We start from the raw sequence: 20,104 nt of genomic DNA, 5'->3' as shown, positions 1-20,104 counted from the left end.
GGAATTCAAAAGCACAACACAGGGCACAGATCCAAGAGGATGCGAAAGGAGACTTTTAGGTGAAATCTAGCAGCCTAGGAACCCCACAGGCAACAGAGAGAGAGAGAGAAATAGGACCGCTGCAGAGCCAGGTGCAGAGCCAGGTGATAACTTGAAAGATTACCCCGTAGGTCTTGCTTCACTTTTGTTTTCAACAATGCTGGGCCAGGCCCACAGGAAGGGTAAGGCAGGGCATGGGCCACACACAGTCCATTCTTTAGACCACACGGAGGGCTCGTTTTCACCCAGCTTGTTCTCGTCATTCCTTTGCCCACAGACCAACAGTGTTCCCTACCATGTGACAAATTCCAAGCTCTTGCGACTAGCCCTTAACATTCAAGTCCTTTCCTAACTCTCTAGCCTCATCTACTACTACTCCAGCAAAGCACACGACATACCATCCCACCCCCAGACTCCCAGCCATTTCATTTTTCTCATGCCTTTGTAAACGTTTTCTTTCTGTCTGCGAAGTTTCTATGCATCTTCCAAATTCAGGGTTTCCACACTCCCAAACCATTTCTTTTTCCTCGACATGCAGCTGGATGATTTCCCAGCCTCACGTGCAGTGAGACAGGACCACGGCATTAAGTCCGCAGATGAACTGTCAGGCCAGGGGTCCTCAAATCTCTGCATCAGCATCACGTGGGAAGCTTTTAAAAGACAGACACTGGGCCCCACATCCACAGACTGATGCACTTAGTCTGAGTTGGGACCTAGGTATCCAGCGGTTTCTAAAGCTCCTCAGTTCACTCTAAGGTGTGGCCAGGGTGGAGCACTAAAGAAATCCATGCAAACTATCTGGGGCATCAAATTCAGATACTGTCATCCACCTACTCACACTACCATATACATACCCCTAGGGACACACAGATCAACTGCACCTTTCATTACATTTTGTTTACATACCTCTCTCCTGACCACATGCAAACACCTTGAGGGAAAGAATAAAATCTTGTCATTTTTGTATTTTCATTGCTTAGCCCAGTAACTGACATTTTTGGAAGGTATGTAATAGCATTTTTGAATGGATAAAAATACATATTTATCACATTATTTCATCTTAATAGAATAATTTCATCAAAAATCATGAAGAATTAAGATAGTTTCTTATTACACTTGGAACAGTAAAGTCATATAATCTTTCATTCATTGATAGCTGAGAACAGGTCATGAAGTGAATTGGCAAAAGTTTTTTCCCTTCTATTATCATTAGGAAAATTCATGATCTCTGTAGATTTGTGTTCTCTTATCATTAAAAAAAAATGGAGAAGTTGAGTAAATCCTAATTTCTATAGGCTAGTTCTAGGTAAAGAAGAAGTCTCAAAATAAATGCAAGGAATGTCTGTCTGTAGCCTATATTTGTATCTAGAGAGATTTGAGAGAAAGCAAAAATTAAACATTTTAGGAGACATCTTATTTTAAAATATTTTTATGTAGTTCCCCTAAACATAGGTTAAAGGTAAAAAAAAAAAACCCCACATAGCCAAATAAAGCAACACTGATAAAAGCTATAATTTGAATTATTATATTAAAATTATATTCACACATCATAAAAATTTAATTTTTACAGGGAAAATTGATTCAATATTACCAGTCAGATTCAAATTAATTTAACTGAAATCAGATTCCTCTAACTTATAGCATAATACACTTATTTTAAAAAGAGGTGAACGTGTATATAAATTTTATGGCTATTCCACTTATTAACTTCAGAATTTCAAAAGTCAGGTATTAAAAAATCTTATCAGTCTTAAGGGCTTCAGTTTCTCCTTGCTGTATCCTAAAAATAACAACTGCCATCTAATGACAATCAGTTGAATACTCTCCTCAAGCATTTTGAGATTTAAAATTACACACACAGGAAAGACATATCTTGTGAACACTCATTTCCACGGCTTTATTTTCTTATTTTGAAGGTGAGTTTTGCTATCAAATGTAACTGTGTCTGTAGAATGTGCTTTTATATTTCTGCCAAAGTAGACAAATTATGTTAAAATGTATCATCAATCACAAGCTACTAGCTGAGAAAAAAAGATGACAGCAGTGAAAGGCTTTCTTCTGAGGATTCACATTTCTCCCCCTCTTTCCCTTTTACACATCTCGGATGAGGTCTACAGAACAGAATGCCTCATGGTCCCTGAACTTCCAGGGGAAGAAGACCCTTGGAGTTGGGGGGGGGGGGAAACATACACACTTGTGTTTGCTGATTTCTTTAAAATTCCTAGACAAACACTATACTCTTTAACCTTATCATAAATACTCCTGCTTACTCCTTATGAACACCCGAATGGTTCTGTGTTACTACTTAACACAGTTCCTACAGTCTTCAGATTAGGAGGAATTTGGTGCAGGGAGGAGGCCATTATTTACAGAGGAAGATTTCTGTTAACTTTGCTTGACTCTTGGGTAAACACGGGTGAGATTTTCTTCAGTTAATGGAATGAGATCATGAAAGATTAATGGAGATTGCTTTTGGCAGAAAAGATCAGGATTGCGATGGCTGTAAAATTCAGTTAATTAATCCTCTTAAAATACAAACATAGAGGTAAAAGGAGGAGAATGATAGGAGTATATATGGTACTCTTTCTTCCACTGCTCAGACTCTGGTCACTGAGGACTGTGTGTCTGTACAGTCTACAGCAGCCTTACCCACATGTACTTATGTCATCTCACACCACAGCCCCGACCCCTCCTTGTACCAGCAGCTCCCCCCAAATGCCACACTGCTTCACACCTCCAAACTTGGCACATGCTCATCCCTCTGCCCAGAACAGCATCTTCTGGTTCTGATGAACCTCTTCACGACACGCCTGAAGACTGTACAGTCCTCCCAGTACTGCATCTCCTCAACCTCAAGAAGGCGGAGCCAGGGCCTTACCACACTACCACTGCAGCACTGACAACACTGCAGCACTGACAACACTGCTTTTTTTTTTTTAATTAAAACCAGCAAATAACTAGGTCTCACATCTCTGTTCCTATTTATAATGCCTACATAATTAAGGAGAATGTGTTAGTGAATTGATTTGAACACACTTAAAATTACCCTGTCATATTTTAAAATAATCTTTAAAAAATATTTCATTTCTACAATAGCCAAGAGATGGAAGCAACCTAAATGTCCATTGACAGATGAATGGATAAAGAAAATGTGAGATAGATAGATAGATAGATAGATGGATAGATACACACACACACAATGGAATACTACTTAGCCATAAAAAGGAATGAAATAATGCCATTTCCAGCAAAATGGATGGACCTAGAGATTATCATACTAAGCTAAGTAAGTCAGTCAGAGAAAGACAAATATCATATGATATTGCTTATTTGTGGAATCTATAAACTGACACAAATGAACTTATTTACAAAACAGAAACAGACTCACAGACATAGAAAATAAACCTATGGTTATGGGGGGAAAGTGGGAAGGGAGGGATAAATTGGAAGTCTGAGGTTCGTAGATACAACCTACTATGTACAAGAAGGTCCTACAGTATAGAACAGGGAACTATATTCAATGGCTTGTAGTAATCTGCAGTGAAAAAGAATATGTGTGTGTGTGTATATATATATATATATATACATATATATATAAATATATATAACTGAATTACTATGCTGTACACCAGAAACTAATATGACATTGTAAATCAACTATACTTTAATAAAAAATGGGAAAAATACTTAATTTCTGTTCAAGGAAAGAAGGCTGGTTTATTATTGGTACCATTGAAGTAATGGTATTTTCATTAAAAAGTATGTGAAATAAAAATTATTCTTATTAAGTCTATAAAACACATAGCTTTAATATCAAGTACCTTCACTCCTCTAAAAGTATAATTGTATGTACTTGAAATTCACTGTTTCCTTAAAGATTTTCTGAAATTAAACTTTCTGTTGACAGACTGGGCTTCTCCCACCCCTGTTACTTTACTGTATCCTCTAGTATCAGAATATTAGAATTTTCTGAATATCATTCAAGTAAATGGTGGTTAACAATTTCAGGTTCTGGTATCGTTATGTTGCTCATTTTACGTTGGACACTTTGCATTTTTTCCATCTCAAGCTAAAGAATCCAAAATCCAGACAGGTGGTTTTAATAACACAACAACTCGTCTGGCATACATAGTTGGTCTTACGCCCTGTCTTTCTGAAAACACGTAAATAATTTCTGTCAATTTTCCCAGATTTCATAACGTAACTGGTATTTGCTGTCTTCTAAATTAGTGCTTTGAGAGTTTCCTTTATGCCGTAATTTTGAAATTAGTAAGTTCCTGGTTCTGACTGGAAGTAATGTAAACATCTATGCTTCTTCAGGAGCCAGCCTCCCATCTTTCCATCCCGGATGCCAACCCTACAGCTCTGAGACCAGAGGCTCCTGTGGGCTTCAGGTGGCAGCCCTGCCACTGCTCCCTCCTCATTCATGTCCTTTCCTTCCCAGGTCTCCAAGGGCCAGCTGTCTGGCCGCTGCCATCCTGCACGTCTCAGCAGAACAGCTTTCTATCCTGAGCTTCTAACCCTGAAACAACAACACATCTTTGAGATTTCCTAGGAGAACACTGTTGGCAAAAACAAGGGACCAGACAAGGGAAAACAAATACAGAAGCAAGAATATCAGAGTTAGCGAGAGTCTCAGAGCCTTTCCTTCTCACAGACATACAGCTGGGGCCAGGTGCCAGCAGCTCTGGCTCTCCACCTCCCAAGCCCTGTTCTACTATATTCCTCTCTTTCTGACCATCTCTCTCCTATAAACGGCAGGAGATTTTCTGTGATTTCTGTCACTTTTCTTTGTTAAACTCTGTTGGAAGACAACAATACAGGCCCTGGAGGGAAAAAAAAAGAACCTCAGCTGATTTTCTTAACAATCCATTTTCAGAATTTCTGTAAAATGGTTGTTACTCAAAAAAAAAAAAAAAAAAAGCTCTTGCCTTATTTGAGTATTTTCGTAATTTCTTTTTGTTTTTAAGTTAACCCAAAAATCCTCAAGCTCTTCTTTCAAATCTTAGAACTGAAGAGAATTCCAGTTTCAGCTCAGGTATGTAAAGAGCTTGGAAGTCATCATTCCCGTCCTTACAATAAAGAGTTGGACAAGGTGAAAATCAATGACTTTTCTTGACTTGTCAGGGATCTGAGGTTTCAGGGCAAATCACTAACCCAAAATCTGGTGACACAGGCAAAACAAAAAGATGCTGCATTTGAAGCAGAAGTCAAAGGAGGTCATTAATACAGGACACTTATTTGAGTAGTAAATTGGACACATTACTAGAAGCAGAGTGTAGTGAGTGAGAAACTTCTGGGGTCGCAATTATAAGGGGGCTTCTACCCTTTACTGGGCTTTCTTCCCGTCACCCCCTACAAGCTCTCAGGTTGGGATCCAAGAAGGATCTCCATGTGGACCTGGCAGGAAGAGGGGAGGAAAAGCCACGGTCAGGTTAAAAAAAAAAAGTACATCAAAAGAGGATATAAAATGGAATCATATAAAATGTTCGATTAAAATTAGAGAGGGCAGAAAAAGAAGGGGAGACAAAGAAGTGCAAAATAGTGGCAAAACTTACAAAGACTGTAGAATTTGATCCAACTACATAACTTTAAATAGAATGATCTAAATGCACCCGTTAAAAGACAAAGATCGTCAACTGGATTAGAAAACCGAAAACCAAGAGTTAATATGTGTGGTCTACAAGAAACCCGCTTTAAACAAAGAATCAGATAGGTTAAAAGTAAACAGATGGGGAAAGATACCATGCTAACCCCAATCAAAAGAAAGCTGAAGCAGCTTTATTAAAGACGGTAAGGCTTCAAAAAAAAAAAGAGAGATTATCAGGGACAAGGAAGGACTTTACATAATGATAAAGGAGTTAGTTCCACAAAAAGACACAATGATGCTAAATGCGTATGAAACTAACAAAGCATCAAAATACATGAGGCAAATATTGATAGAACTAAAAAGAAAAATAAATCCATTATTACAGATGGAGATTTGAGTTAGAACATGTTCCAAATTATAGAAGACAGAAACCAGGGGGACAAGACCCTTGCTGTAGAAATGATCTTAATAAATAAGCGAAAGATTAATTTTAAAACATTCTGAGTTAAGAAACAAACTAATAGGTACAAAGGAATTTATTTTATGACCCTGTAACATTCAGTATAAATTCCAATGCATTTGTAATATCTAATTTTAGAGGTTTATCTGCTCTATTTAGACTTCAGCATATAAAGAATATTTAATTTTGTTCAGGTTGGTTTCCCTAACACCCAGCAAAGTTTTTGACTTGAATACTCAATAAACATCTACTGAATATCTGAATCTGAATTTTACTACTAAATTATGTTTATTAATATTTAACTAGGTAAGTAGGATACTGTTTCATTAAAAACACAAAGTGCCAATTGTGTTTCTTTTACAATGGAAGATTTTGGTTTTAGAGTCATTCTCCAATATTATCAAACCACCACCTGATTTAATAGCACAGTGAAAACAATGATAGTGAATGCATGGGCTGTTCACTGGGTTAAGGTTCCACCTTGCGTTACTATTAATTAACTCTGTTAATTTATTCATTGGAGATGATTCACAAGTTAGCAATGCAAAGTGAATGATGCACGTAGAATGCAGAAACTGAGAAGTAGATTTGCAAAAAGATTAAAAATAAATGTAAACATATGCACATTATAGAAATACGACTCTTAATGAACACTTGAATTTTAAAACACCAGAATTCGGTCAATTTAAATTGTATATTAGGGCACAGTTAAATAATTTATACCTCTAAAAAGGCAAATAAAATAGGAATATGGAAGGAATACATTTAGACAAATCATAGGGTCTATGATATTTTATTCAATTGTTCATATGTATGATAAGAATAATAACTGAAGAGAAAATGTGTTATTTACTCTGTCACCTCTAAATTACGTAGTTTAGCAATCATCTTCAATTCATTTCTATCTGTCTGGGTTAAAGAAAAAAATTTTGAAATTTCACTCACTTCTGTAAAACTCTGAAGATGAGCATCAGATCTTTATGAAAAATTATTTTGCACTGAGGAATGCCTATTATAAATTGCCCATTGTTATCTTCTTCAGATAGCAGATGATTTTCACTTTACTATTCAGAGCAAGTCCCACACATGCCCCAAAGGCACAAATCTGATGTCCTAAAATAGGGAACTTGGGAACAGACACTTACGGAATAAAATGTACAGATATTCTTCTCCCTCCGTCAAATAATTTTTTCAAAGCTTCTTCCAAATACCAATATTTGACTTATTAAAATTCAATGTCACTCAGTCTTTCAAACAAAGTGATTAGAGAAAGCAAAGAACATCCTCCCAGGCTTGTAAACACTTGGGGTTCCTTCTGTGAGTCACACAGGGCAACGGGGGCATATCAGAGACCACTCACCTGACAGGCATTGTAAAGAAGCTGGTGCTCTAGCTTTTTCACACCCAGAATCTGCTGAAACATTTCATAGAGTTGCTCCTTGCTCAGAATAAGTTCAGAAACAGCGCTCAGGGCCATTCTGTTGGGCTGTTTACACAAGTCTTCTTCCCCCCTGTAAATGGCGTCATACTTGGCTATCCACGAGCTCAGCACTGTCTCTTTGCTCAAGCCATCGATTTCTGGCAAACTCCGCACACGTTTTTCTATGTTTTTCTTAAACACTTCTCTGAAGTCATTGGCAGAACATCCTCCGCTCTGAACCATCCTGGCCACTCGATCACTCTTCAGAAAAACCTGAGAAAAACAGAAACAAAACACAAAAACCAACTGACAATTAGGCAGGGACACTAATACCATCTGATTTTAGCAATCTAAGAGTTAGAATAACAAATGCTCTACCATGATCCTCATGTATTATAACACAATGAGGACTAATGACACAATAGAGGCCCCGTATCACCTCCTAAAAGGTTGAAATGTTTAGTAGAGACAATAATGAGTGTTGAGGAGCCTGTAAGCTGATCCAACTTTGACCTTCACGCTCCCCACCGGAAGGGCACAGGCAACGCCATAGCTGAAGCCTTTAAGAGTTGTCTGAGAAGGTAACTTGAAGGAGATGTGAACCCAACTTCCCTGCCTGTACTTGGGAGTTCCGGAGAGTTCTTCAGTGAGGATAAGGTCCCTTACTGTTTGAGGATCTGAAGGCCAACAGTGTGGTAAGTCTAGTGTCCAAGTCAATACAAACGGGGTGTAACTTAATCAAAACTACTCCACTGCTGGGGGGTACACCTGCCCCCACCCTTGACTTCACCAGTCCCCCAACTTCTCACACACTTCTCACAGCTGGGAAGAATCTATGACAGAAAAGCAAAGTCTCTAAGGAGCTTCTAGCTGTCCACTAATGCCAGGTAAGAAACAAAACAAACAATGACAACCACGGAGAGACACACTTGTGAAACGGGTAGGCAGAGTTGGGTAATAATAAGTCATAAGGTCACACTGTGCAACAGACATCAGACTTGGCCTTAAATCTCTCCTTTCTTCTAAGTCACAGACATATCAACCAACATCCATCAGGATTCATTAAGCATCTATTCTGTCAATCATCTTCTCAAGAATCCTCTGTCTGTCATAGGAGGTTGCTTGGATTCCTGTTTGCTTCCTATAATGACCAAAAATTATTCCAGAAGAGCCTATAGGACTATTTAACACAACCCCTGTAAGTTCTATCTGTTACTAAGGCTTATGGACCAAAAACGCACGTCAACTTTGTCCCTAAGAACTGACTCATGATACTGAGGTACTCCCAAATTATGACCCCACTCCTTGTTCTCTGTTACTCCCTGGGGCAGCAGCATGCATGTTACAGGCAAAGGGGCCTCATTCGCCCCGCCGACTGGCATCTTAGCTTCCTGGTCCCAAATCTTTCCCCTACAACGTATTTCTTCCTTTTTCAAACCAGTCACACAAAATGCTATTTCTTATCTTTGCCAAATGGCCAGAGGATTCCGGGCTCTAAGAGCTTCTGGTTGATCAACGTTCTGCTCTAGGGTTGTGAATTCTGCATTAGGCAAACGTGTATCACACAGACACATGATGCTGCCTCTCTTGTGACCAGCTGTGGCTCAATACTCACTGTAGGAAAGACTCGTACTTTCTGCTTCTAAGCCAAGACTAATTAATTCTTAAGTCATGGGTATAGGAATAGTGCCTTTAATTTATTTAGATCAAGGGAAATGAAATTAAGATATTTAATAGCATATTTTATCTAAAAACATCATTAACTACCTCAAAGCACATAGGGGTGTCTCCATCTCCGTTCTCATCCTCGTCTAACTGCACTACTCTCACCGGGCACTAGAATTCAAGATAAGTGCTACACAAACATCATGGTTTTCTAATTGCCGTGTTCGCTACGGCTTGTTAAACATATGGAGGCTCCGTAGTCAAAGGGAGCGGGCTGTGCTGGTTGCCAGTCCATTTGTTCCCAGTGCCACCTTCCCGTGGCCCAGCCTCCGGCAGCTAGCTTGGTTTTAGAGGGTAAGGGGAGGGCGTCGGAGGAATAAGGGCTCTTCCTCCTCGTTCTTACACTTGGGGGCACGTGGCACCAGTCCTTGGTGCGGCTTCTCTGCAGACCGCCACCACTCCTGGCAGACTCCCAGCCAGTCTGCAGTGCGGCACCACAGCAGGCAGGCTCCCATGAGGCCTAGGGGTGCGGCCATCCAGTAGGACACCCCACAACTTCTCCAAGGAGGTCTGGATCCCAGCCTCTGGGAAGCAGAGAGTGGGGCCCCTTCCTGCACTTGTTCCTCCATTGGGTGCCAAGCTCGCTATTGTCTGCTGCTCCTGTATTGTTTTCCTTGCCCGTTGTAGCCAATCCCTCATTGCTGACAGTACATTTTCCCTGTTCATTTATCCTGTGGTTTGTCTCCAGATTGCACCCTGATGCAGAAATACTGAAATGCCGCGTGGAATGTTATTTCTATGGGAAAACATTTGAAGTTGAAACCAACAACCTTTAAAAATTTGTTAGACATCTGCAGCTGAAACAGCAAGATGTTTTTAAGGCACAACATGAATACCTTAAGACTGGCTTCAGAAAAAAACTTTTAATTACTTGATATCTAATACTCTAAGTGGGAAGGCATTTCATTTTTTTCAACATCTTCTACTTAACAGTCAATGCTAGATTCTACCAGGTAACCACACAGCATTTTTGAAGCCAGAGCACTGATGAATTTATGTTTTGGGGAGTCTTAATTTCCTCTATGAAACCACACTTAAAGCCATGCTGACTCAGTCCAATGACATATTATTTAATCAACATTCACTAAGTGGTAGCAACATGGTAGACATTTGGCTAAGTGCTGGGGGACACAGAGACAAATAAGCCAATGATCCTGCCCTCAAACAGCTCATGCCACCTGAGAGGGAGGGTACACAGCAAAACAGAAGCGGGCGAGAGCAATCACAGAGACCTGTGCAAGGGAGGGTAAGAAGAGGAGGCCATCAGCTCTGTGGTCTGGGGGAGAGGATGGGGAAGAGGGGCGAGGGCACAGGACAGAAACAAGGGACCCGTGTCCTGCATGACCTGTGGGTTGAGTGAAAGCGGAAAAGGGAGAAGAAAACACATTTCAGGAAAATAAAAGAGCAGAGGTAAAACACACAGGAGCATAAAATCGCATGGCCTTTTGAGGGAAAGGTTAAGAATTTTTATACCTCAGGAATATTACTATAAGGGCGAAGGGAGCAAAAGTTTTGCCAACCAGACCCACAGAGACCACATGGCCAAGTGCAGTGTGCGCCAAGCAAGGAATCTGAGCCCTGCCTGAAGGTCGGGAGTCGATGATGGCTGTGTCACCAAGGTGCCCAAACACTCAGAAGCATGATTTAGACAAATAACTGGTGGCAGCATCAAGGGTGGATGACAAGCGGCCAGAACAGAGACAGGGGTATCAGTCAGCAGAGAGAACAGCAGACCAGGCGGAAACCAGTCAGGGTCTGATCTAGGGCAAAGGTCATGGGCTAGAGAGAGCGAGCTGGGAGACAGAATTAATATATTGTGGTGACTTATGGAGTTAACACATTGTGGTGATTTACTGAATGTGTATGGGTGGGAAAAAAACTATGATGATTCAGGGTTTTTACTGAGGTGCCTGGATTCCACTAACCAAAAATAATTAAAGAATACAGGTAGAACACGTGCATGTGTGCACGTGTGTATGTGTGTGTGTGTGTGGTGTCTGTAAATGGCGGTGGGTGTCAGGGGGCAGTGGTCATGGGTTATTAGTTCAGTTCTGGTAGAGGCCAGCTTTGAAGGCCAACTACAGTGAAACCAGAGTGAAGAACAAAACCTGACGGAACACCTCCCCTTACAAGGTTGGCAGAGACTGGATCCCGGGGAAGCCGGTCGTGCAGGGTCAGAGAAGAAGGAAAAATACGACGTGTTAGCAATCCAGAGGGGAGATGTCATGAGAGAAGGAATCAGGCACCACAAAAGCTGTCAGCTCAAATAAGCAGAGTTGTGACTGTCCTTCCCGCCACCGGGTCAACTCCTCCCGCAGAGATTTAGGGAGCCGTGAAGAGTGGCAGTTGACCCCCCGGAAGAGGAGAGGGCAGGTCGTAATAAAGTTAAGACAGAAAGCATACGCTGTTCTTCCAGGAAGCAGGCAGAAAGCCGGACTGGGAAACGACAGGCAGGCAGGCAACGCGGGGGACAAGTCAGTAAAGAGGCAGCTTAAGGAAAGGACAACAGCAAACAGTGATTCCAGGTCCCTGCTGGGATGAGTTGCTAGAATACTGCCCTGCTCTCTCCCATCACTCGCCTGGGGGGAAGCAAGTCACTGTGGGGCCAGGAACTGAGGTCCTCAGTCCAACAGCCCTCAAGGAACTGAGGTCTGTCTGCGGTCCTCCCGGAATGACGGGAGGGGCTGGAAAGCAAATTCTTCACGTTCAACCGCAACTTCAGGAGAGACCCTAGGCAAGCACGTCCAGCTAAGCTTCTCCCAGATGCCTAATCCTGAGAAGGTGTGAGGTAACATGGATTTGTTGTTTTAAGCTGCTATGTTTTGGGATAACTTGTTACACAGCAATAGATGATATATTCAGATATCTGCACGGTTCACTCTCATGCCTCACATGAGTGTCAGTACGTTCATTTCCCCAGAGGAAGCCCGGCCCCTCCCTCCATTCGTCACCATACCCGTCTATCTCGCTCTATTTTTCTTTTTAGCATACAGCACCATTGATATGCATTTATTTTAAGTCACCCCGGAATATAAGATAAGCATCAACACAGCAGACAGTTTGTTTTGTTTTTCAGTGAACCCAGGGCCTAATCCAGAGCCTACCCCAAAGTACGAGCTCAGTAAAGATTTGTTGGAAAAAGTGATGACTCTCTACAGACACTGAATTCTCAAGGCTGAAGAAGACAATTAGCTGGGCACCTAGATCACAGGTTTCCTAAGACACAGAGGTCTGTGGGAGAGGTACCAGGGGATCGATAAACACTGAAAAGCTGGAAGTGTAAGAAGTGGTAATAGTTGATAGGAATGTGCTCTAGAAAGCAAAGGAGATTCTGCACGAGGGAGGAAGAGCAATGACCTGGAAGCAGGAATGAGAAACAGTTCTCCCGGCCCTCGATGGGGAGGAGAAAGGAAAGGAAAGCCTGCCATCATAAGAAGGCTGTGCTTCCTCCCTGGGTCCTCTTTAGGAGTCCACCCCATCCACCAGTGGTTGGGCCTGGGCCTGCCACTTTGCACACACTCCCAAGCCCAACACCATCACAAAGTGTGATCCATTATTCACCTGCCAAACCCGCCAAATCTCACTTAAGCTACACACTTGGATCTCCAATAACCACCCAATGGCTCTCCTGATATGTCCCACTGACACTCTAAACTTAAATTTCAAATGGATTCACGACTTTTCCCCTTCTTTGCTGGGCCTCCTGCCTGCCTGCCCACTTCAGTGAGTATCAGATGCCTCTCTCCCTCCAGGAGAGACCTGGAAACACTTTTCAGCTTCTCCATCAACTCCATGTCTATTTCCCAACATACAGCTTGTCACTAAATCCTGCTGATCCTACCCACTCAACCTCGAACCCCCCTCTTCCCGTCCCCACCAAAGTTCTCTGTGCCTCTCGCTGTGACTCACCTGGCGAAGGGTAACAGCCTCTGAACTGGTCTTCCTGCCTTAGACATCTTCCTGACTTTCATTTTTCCCCAACATATCCTCTCATTGGTATCAAGTTAATCTTTTTTTTTCAAGCGGTCATTTAAATTCTTCCAGCTTAAAAGTTCTTCATTGACTTCCCAGCAAAATCATCAGCAAGGCCTCTGAGGTTCTACAACCCCAAACTACCTACCTCTCTGGCTTCATAACAAACCTCTCTCTCTCACTCAATCTCCATGCTCCACCTCCACTGGCCTTTCAAAAACTTCACACTGTCCTCCTCGCCGTCATCAAATGATCTGAGTAGCTCTTCTGATCCCCACTCAGCCGACCCTCAGTGATTCCTCCCCCAGTCACCATGAACCAGCCATATCCTGCATTGTTTGTACGCAATCCTAGAACCTCTTCTTTTCCTTTAAGGTCACCTTGTAATTGTAATCATTCATTGCAAATTCTATTACCATCTTATTTTTTAACTCACTAGACAGTGAGTTCCACGAAGCCAAAGACTTTTTCATTCACTGCTGTATCTGTGGTACCTAGTAGAGTAAGCCAAACACATAGCAAACGCTTGGAAAATATTCACTGAAGGAGAGAATGAGGAGGGAATAACTAGTTTGAAGGTTAAACTAATAATTTAATTCCCCCATCCATTCACTTGCATAATTTAAATAATTAACCAGTAAGGTTTACTGATTTTCAGTTACATGTTTACAGAAGAAAGAAGTGTAAGATGTGGACCTTGTCTGTATGAATGGAAGAAGGAAAGACATCTCAGGGCGAAGGGGGAAGAAGAAAGCACAATGAGTTATGTCACAGAGAACTAGTTTTGTTAGGAAATTAAGATGTATGTTGTCTGAAAAATATTGTCTAATTCTCCATCTGTCCTGTTCTTACAGAAATGAGAGTTTTTAATTTTCAGGTGTTATCAGTTATGAAATGGTAACAGTGATGGATTTAGTCTCCTTAGGTATCAACTACCTTAATACTGTATCCTTTCACAATAGTTATCAAGTTAAAGGCAGGTCAAGTGTGGCCACGTGCAGAGGCTGGTCCTAGGCACTTATCTCCAAGCCTAGCGTGCGGGGTCCAGGATCTTCAATGAGATTATATCTGGCAAACGTACAACAGGGCACCATGTTGGCGCAGGAGCAGCCACAGGAGCTTAGTATATTAACTCGCTCACTGATGAGCAGATACGCTGTCTCACCAGAGCTCTTCAAATATCATCTCCTTTTGTCCTCATCATCACCCTGTGCCTTCTCCATTATCAGTCTCTTTTACAGATTAGGGGATTAGGCTAAGAATTTAAGTGACAAACCCAAGATCACAAAGTTATTGGGAGAACAGAGACAATCTTGGCCGTTAGAATCCCAAAGCAACATTCCTTTACTCATTTTTCTTTCCCACTCCTTTACCCTACTGCACCCCACTTCTACCAAGGGTTCACCCCCAGAGCCATATATTCTGTTGGGGGCTGGCCAACTCCCATGGAACTGCCAATCAGTGACCTTCCTGTGGAAATGCCACGGAGCATCCAACCAATTCAGTACGACAGGGGACCTGTTAGGAATCTGACATCAGAAAACTAACATATGACACGTGCTACATTTCTCCACATTCAGTGGGCTGTAACTTGTACGTGGGTCCTTGGAGAACCAACAGCTGCCACCCTTCCCATTCACCTGCTCAGCTTACAGGCCAAAGAAATCATGGTGATCATAGCAAAGTCATGGTGAACTAATGACAAAATCATGGAAATCATAGCAAAGTCATGGTGAACTAATGACAAAATTGAAATGTGGTGACTACAACAAGAAGCTGTATCTGCAAAGGGTAAGTCTGCTCAGCTGTCCAAATAAAACTTCAAATACACTTTTCCAAAAGAGTACTTATTGTGCACATATTGCTTTTGATCTGAAACATGCACTGCTTCTTCGATTCAGAAGGATTGTACGATGATGAGAAAAACATTATCTGCTTGCCAAATCATTGTGGCTGTCCGTGAGATGGCTCCTGGGAAGACTGCCAATGTGTGTTCAGCCAGGAAAAAACTGAGAAAGTACAAGAGCCCCACTTACACGAGATGTTTTCTTCTCCTTAGTAATGCCAAATAAAATGTTGTCTGATAATTCTCTTAATCTATGCTGTCCGTAGAGAAACAGACAGTTTTTTAAACTGTTTTTCAGGTGTTAAAAATTCATGATCAAGTTTTTTGTAACAACGATGAATTTAGTCTTACTAGCTACCCAATAATTCCTCGTTTCCTGGTACAAACAGCAGTATTTCTTATCAGGTCATTTCTCATGCCCAGAGCCAGTCAGTGGATTCCCTGTGGGCACCATATTGTGCCAGTCTTTTCATCCAAGTCTCCCTCAACCTGCCTTTCCCAGCCTTCTCTTCCACTGCTCCTGAGAACATATTTTCTGTGCCAATAAAGGGAAACATTTGTTTAGCCTTTGACACTCTCCATAAGTTTCCTCCCCCATACCTCATCCGTTTATTCCATAAATATTTATCAAAACATACCACGTGCTGGGCAGTGTGCTCAGTGCCGGGAATTTACTAGTGAGCAAAATGACATGGGGTTGCTGCCCTCACAGAAATCATGGTAGAAGAAACAAATAACTACACAAACTAAAATGACTGTGGCTTGATCAATACTGCTGAGCATCTCTGGCACCATGAGTTTGTACCAAGGTTTTGAATCTATTTGAGGAAGGCACAAAGGTTTCCCTGAGGAGATGAGGTATGGAGACCCAGAGGAATTAGTTGGGATATGAGGGGGAACCAAGGGACAGTGGAGAGGGAGGGACACAGATGGTCTCAGAGGGCTTCAGTGAAGGGAATGAGGCTCTAGAGGTATGAGAAGAGATTGGCGAGAAGGGGCAGGCTTTGTAAGCCCTGGAAAGGTGTCTGGTCTTTACCCCAAGAGCATGGAATGCCATCCAACATTTAAGTCAGGGAGTCACATGATAAAGCTGTATTTTGGAAACAGCTAAAATGTATTCCAGAGGCTTTATATACATATATATATATATATATATTAATCCTCACAAATACATAAAGTAGGTGTTAGCATCTATTTTAAAGGTAAAAAGCATAGAGAGGTAAAGACACTTGCCCAAGGTCACACAGCCAGACTGTAGCAGAGTGAAAATTTATGCCCTGACCATGCAATCAAATGTGATGATTGATCAATTTATGGCCCATTAACCCGAGTTGGAGAGAGCTGGGAGTGGGGAGGTCGAAGAGAACGAGGAAGTAGAATGCACTCCTGTTATTCTCTCCTTTGTGACGCTTCCCACAGCTTATGCCAGGTCTTCATTCTGTGCCTTCTGAGCACCTCCAGCCTCTCTGAAGGTACGAAACACACCTGTCCTCACGTCGGAGCAAATTCTGTACAGGTCTCTACCTCTCCCCTGAGCAGACTATCAACTCCATTAGAGTTGCACCTTTCAAGCCTTTGTAGGGTCCAGTATCATCCAATATTCAAGTTCTAAAGAAAATCACAAGGTCTTCGTAGTAGTAATGGATTTCAGAAAGTGATTAAATTCAAAAGGTGGTGTTTGGACCAGTGTGGGATGAAGCTTTCACTGATTCAATGTAAAGACATGAACATGAAGATTACAAAGTAATTTTAATAAAGCTAAGTTTATTCCATATTTTAATAGTACAAATTGTAGGCACAAGTTACTTCTTTGTAATACAATGTTAATAGTAACTTGTGGATAAGGTTTTGTTGTTGTTGTTGTAATGCTTAATGCTCTTTCTTGGCAAAAAATAAAAGGTTATATTTGATCTTGATGCCTTTTTCACTGATGCATGAATTCCAAAGGTTTAGAAACCACTGATTTAACCAATTCCATTCCTTTATCAAATGTTAAATCATAACTTAAAATTGATAGCACTCTTTTAAAAAAAATATAAGTAATACATCTAGACCTTTATTCAGTAAGGTGTTCTCAAAAGACTCTTCCTTATAACATCTGAATCCGTTATATCAAATCTAAAGCCCCGAGAGCAAATCTAAACTCGCTAAACTATCAAAGGCTTCTCACATTGTCTACGGTAGGAATTGAGAGGATGAACATAAACGTGATTTGAAAAGTATAAAACTATTTTTGGGGGGGAAAAATACTCATTCTATTCCCATCAATATTACAAAATGTTTACAAAGCTTTTTTTCTTCTAACATCAGCTCACAGCAGATTCATTAGTCTTCCTTTAAGGGTACTTTCCAACTCAATGATTAGCTTAACTCTCCCTAAGCCAACGGCAAATTCTCCTTAACCCTGTAACTGCAGAGCCCCAAACTGAAGAACTTACCAAGCCACTCACTCTGAGCACATATAGAAACAGAAGCAAGGTCGCTGAGCACTAGCTGGGCTTCCAACCTGCATAACACTGAGACTGAGACTCCAAGGGGAACAAAGACCATGTTCACAGTGGAAAAGGGAACCAGGACACAGTAAATGTAGATTTGTAAATTTCTATATGTATATATTAAAATGAAAGACGATATCATCCCCTTACAATCCATCCTCTCAACCTCCCTCTATTTTCATTCCATGTTTCCTGGTATGACAGAAAATTATAGAAAATTCTGGAAGTTCCTGCATTGGGCTGCCTTGTTCTGCCTATTCTATGAAGAGTTGGGGTTTTTTTTTGGGGGGGGGTAGAGGGTATGCCCTCATTACGGAAAATAAGTTTTTAAAATGTAGTATATGACTTTGGCAGTCTCATAATATCAGTGCTCAGTAAATCCTTAAAATCACCTATTTTTATTGTATGGGAGAAAATGTGCTGTGTCCAGCCTTACAATGTTCCAGCTTCAGTGGTGTAATCCTGTTCCTTCACCCCCACGTCCACGGCACCAGCCTCCTCTCAGCTAGGAAATCGTGTACCAGAAATCGGAAGGAAATCAGACCTGAGTCTTGAGTTCAAGGTGTGACACAAGCTGAGAGACCGAACTGTTCTGGGTCAGTTTCCTTGCTGGAGAAATAGGAATATTACTGTTTTCAATACAGTTTTTTGAGTATTGTATGAAATACAGTAAAATAAGCGTTTAAGCAATGCGATCTGCGGACCAATGTCAGCACCTGAATTGTTCCCGGTCCCCCAAGAAGTTCACAAGAGGGTAAGTTTTTAGAAACCTGATGTGACATTGCCTTGACATCCAAAAACATGATGTAACAACAACATTTTCTTATGAAAATGTCCAAACATACAGAAAAACTGAAAATGGTTTGAAAATCCCTGATTTAACCAACCCTGTTCCTTTATCAAACGTGAAGAAATCATAAGTTAAAACCGACAGCAAGCAATGTCTTTTATTCTGATACGTACCTCCTACCTAGATTCTATAAAATAATATTTTACTCAAGTTTTTCTTTCACCTATCTATCCATCCCCGCATCAACCCAAATTATTTCTGTTATGCATTTAGGACAAGTCAAATGCATGATTTTGTGTTTTACAAAGTAATCCACAATGTACTGGAAAATAATACTGGTCCGTTGCTGCAGATATATTATCTCAGGAAACTCTTCTTTGAGAAGATGGGTGATGTCTAACGTTGACACAGAAAGGCTGTGAGGTGCTCAGAAGGCACATTTCTTTCTAGACACCAAATCATTCGATTTTTCCACAACACTATCAGCAGACCAGGGAAAGAGCTACTGCCCTTTCAGATGCAAGGTTTATAAAGCATGAGGCTTTAGGATTACAAGTCATTTACTCTTGAAAAGCCAGGAGCCTACAAGCAGACAAAGTTCCAAAATGAGAAAAGAAAATTTCCGGAAAGTAAATCAATCTTAAAAGCAAACACTCTATTAAGTCAAAGAAAAACGAACCTGAAATCTCTTGAACTACATTTCCCTGGCACGTAACGGCTCCCAGTAAATATGTGTGGAATGAATTCTGTAGTTTTACCTTGTACTTATTTGTTTTTCCACCAGATGGCAACTATGCATGGAATAACAATGATGTTTTTTAATTCCAGAATGTGATTTTCAGAATTGTGCAAGACTTCAAAGGTACAAATCCAATCACCCTTCCACAGCTTCAATTCCCCCACTACTATCACCACCATCATCAAAATGACATCCGGGCCCCAACAAACTTCTTAGGGAGGAGAAAGTCTCTGATTTCGAAAGCGATAATAACCTGTCTACAGGCAGGACCAACTACTGGAAAGTTCTGTTTCCAGGTGGCAACGCTCCCTGTAGCTGTCATCCTCTCACCTACTTCTAACTCCCGTAACAGCAGAGACAATCCGGGGAAGAGAAGGCTACAAAAAACTTCTCTGACTGCAGTTGTTACAGGAGGGAACTACCAACTTCAGCATCAGCATTTCCGAAAAGGAAGTGTCCATTCCCGGAGCTTGCTTTTCCTTTTCCACTCATCTTAATGCTTTCTCCTTTACTGAAAAACCAGCTGTTCAAGCTACCTCTCATGTAGTGGCTAAGATCACCGGAACCAGACCGAGCTCACACACAGGCTCTGGCACATACTGGGTGTTTAACTTTGGGCAAGTTACTCGGCCTCCCTGGGTCTCGGTTTCCTCAGCTAAAGAATGGGAGCACTGTTAATGCCTACTTCAGGGTTACTGTTCAGATTAAGTGGGCATCCAGCTGTTAAGTGCATACAACGGCACCCTGGCATCCTGTCGTTCTTACTGTCACCACCACCCTTGTCATTCCTCTCACAACTGCCAGCTTCACTCAGGCTGCCAAGTATTTTTGAGAGAATAAAAAAAAATCATACAATTTTGTAAATGGGGACACTACAGAACCAGGGGGTCCAAAATAGCAACATTAAATTTCACATAATAGTAAATTACCATGATTATCAAAGTAAATGGTGGGTGAACTGCCTTGTTGATAAGTCACAATTAAGTACTTACCATGTGCCATGCCTTTTGCTATATTGCTACATTCAC

General features: G+C 41.3%; 1 protein-coding gene across 8 annotated transcripts in view; it reads right to left on the bottom strand.

Moving 5' to 3' along the window:
- CADPS2 (calcium dependent secretion activator 2) overlaps positions 1 to 20,104 on the bottom strand; it is a 447,742-nt gene that overhangs the window by 284,290 nt on the left and 143,348 nt on the right. For all 8 annotated transcript variants that reach the window (XM_072964582.1, XM_072964580.1, XM_072964581.1 and 5 more), the window contains one exon: positions 7,450 to 7,782. In XM_072964582.1, coding sequence (XP_072820683.1) covers positions 7,450 to 7,782 — 333 coding nt within the window. The remainder of the gene's footprint in view (positions 1 to 7,449; positions 7,783 to 20,104) is intronic.

This window comes from Vicugna pacos, chromosome 7 (assembly GCF_048564905.1).
Source record: "Vicugna pacos chromosome 7, VicPac4, whole genome shotgun sequence".
Taxonomy (NCBI): Eukaryota; Metazoa; Chordata; class Mammalia; order Artiodactyla; family Camelidae; genus Vicugna; species Vicugna pacos.
This window is presented reverse-complemented; position numbering and strand designations above follow the sequence as displayed.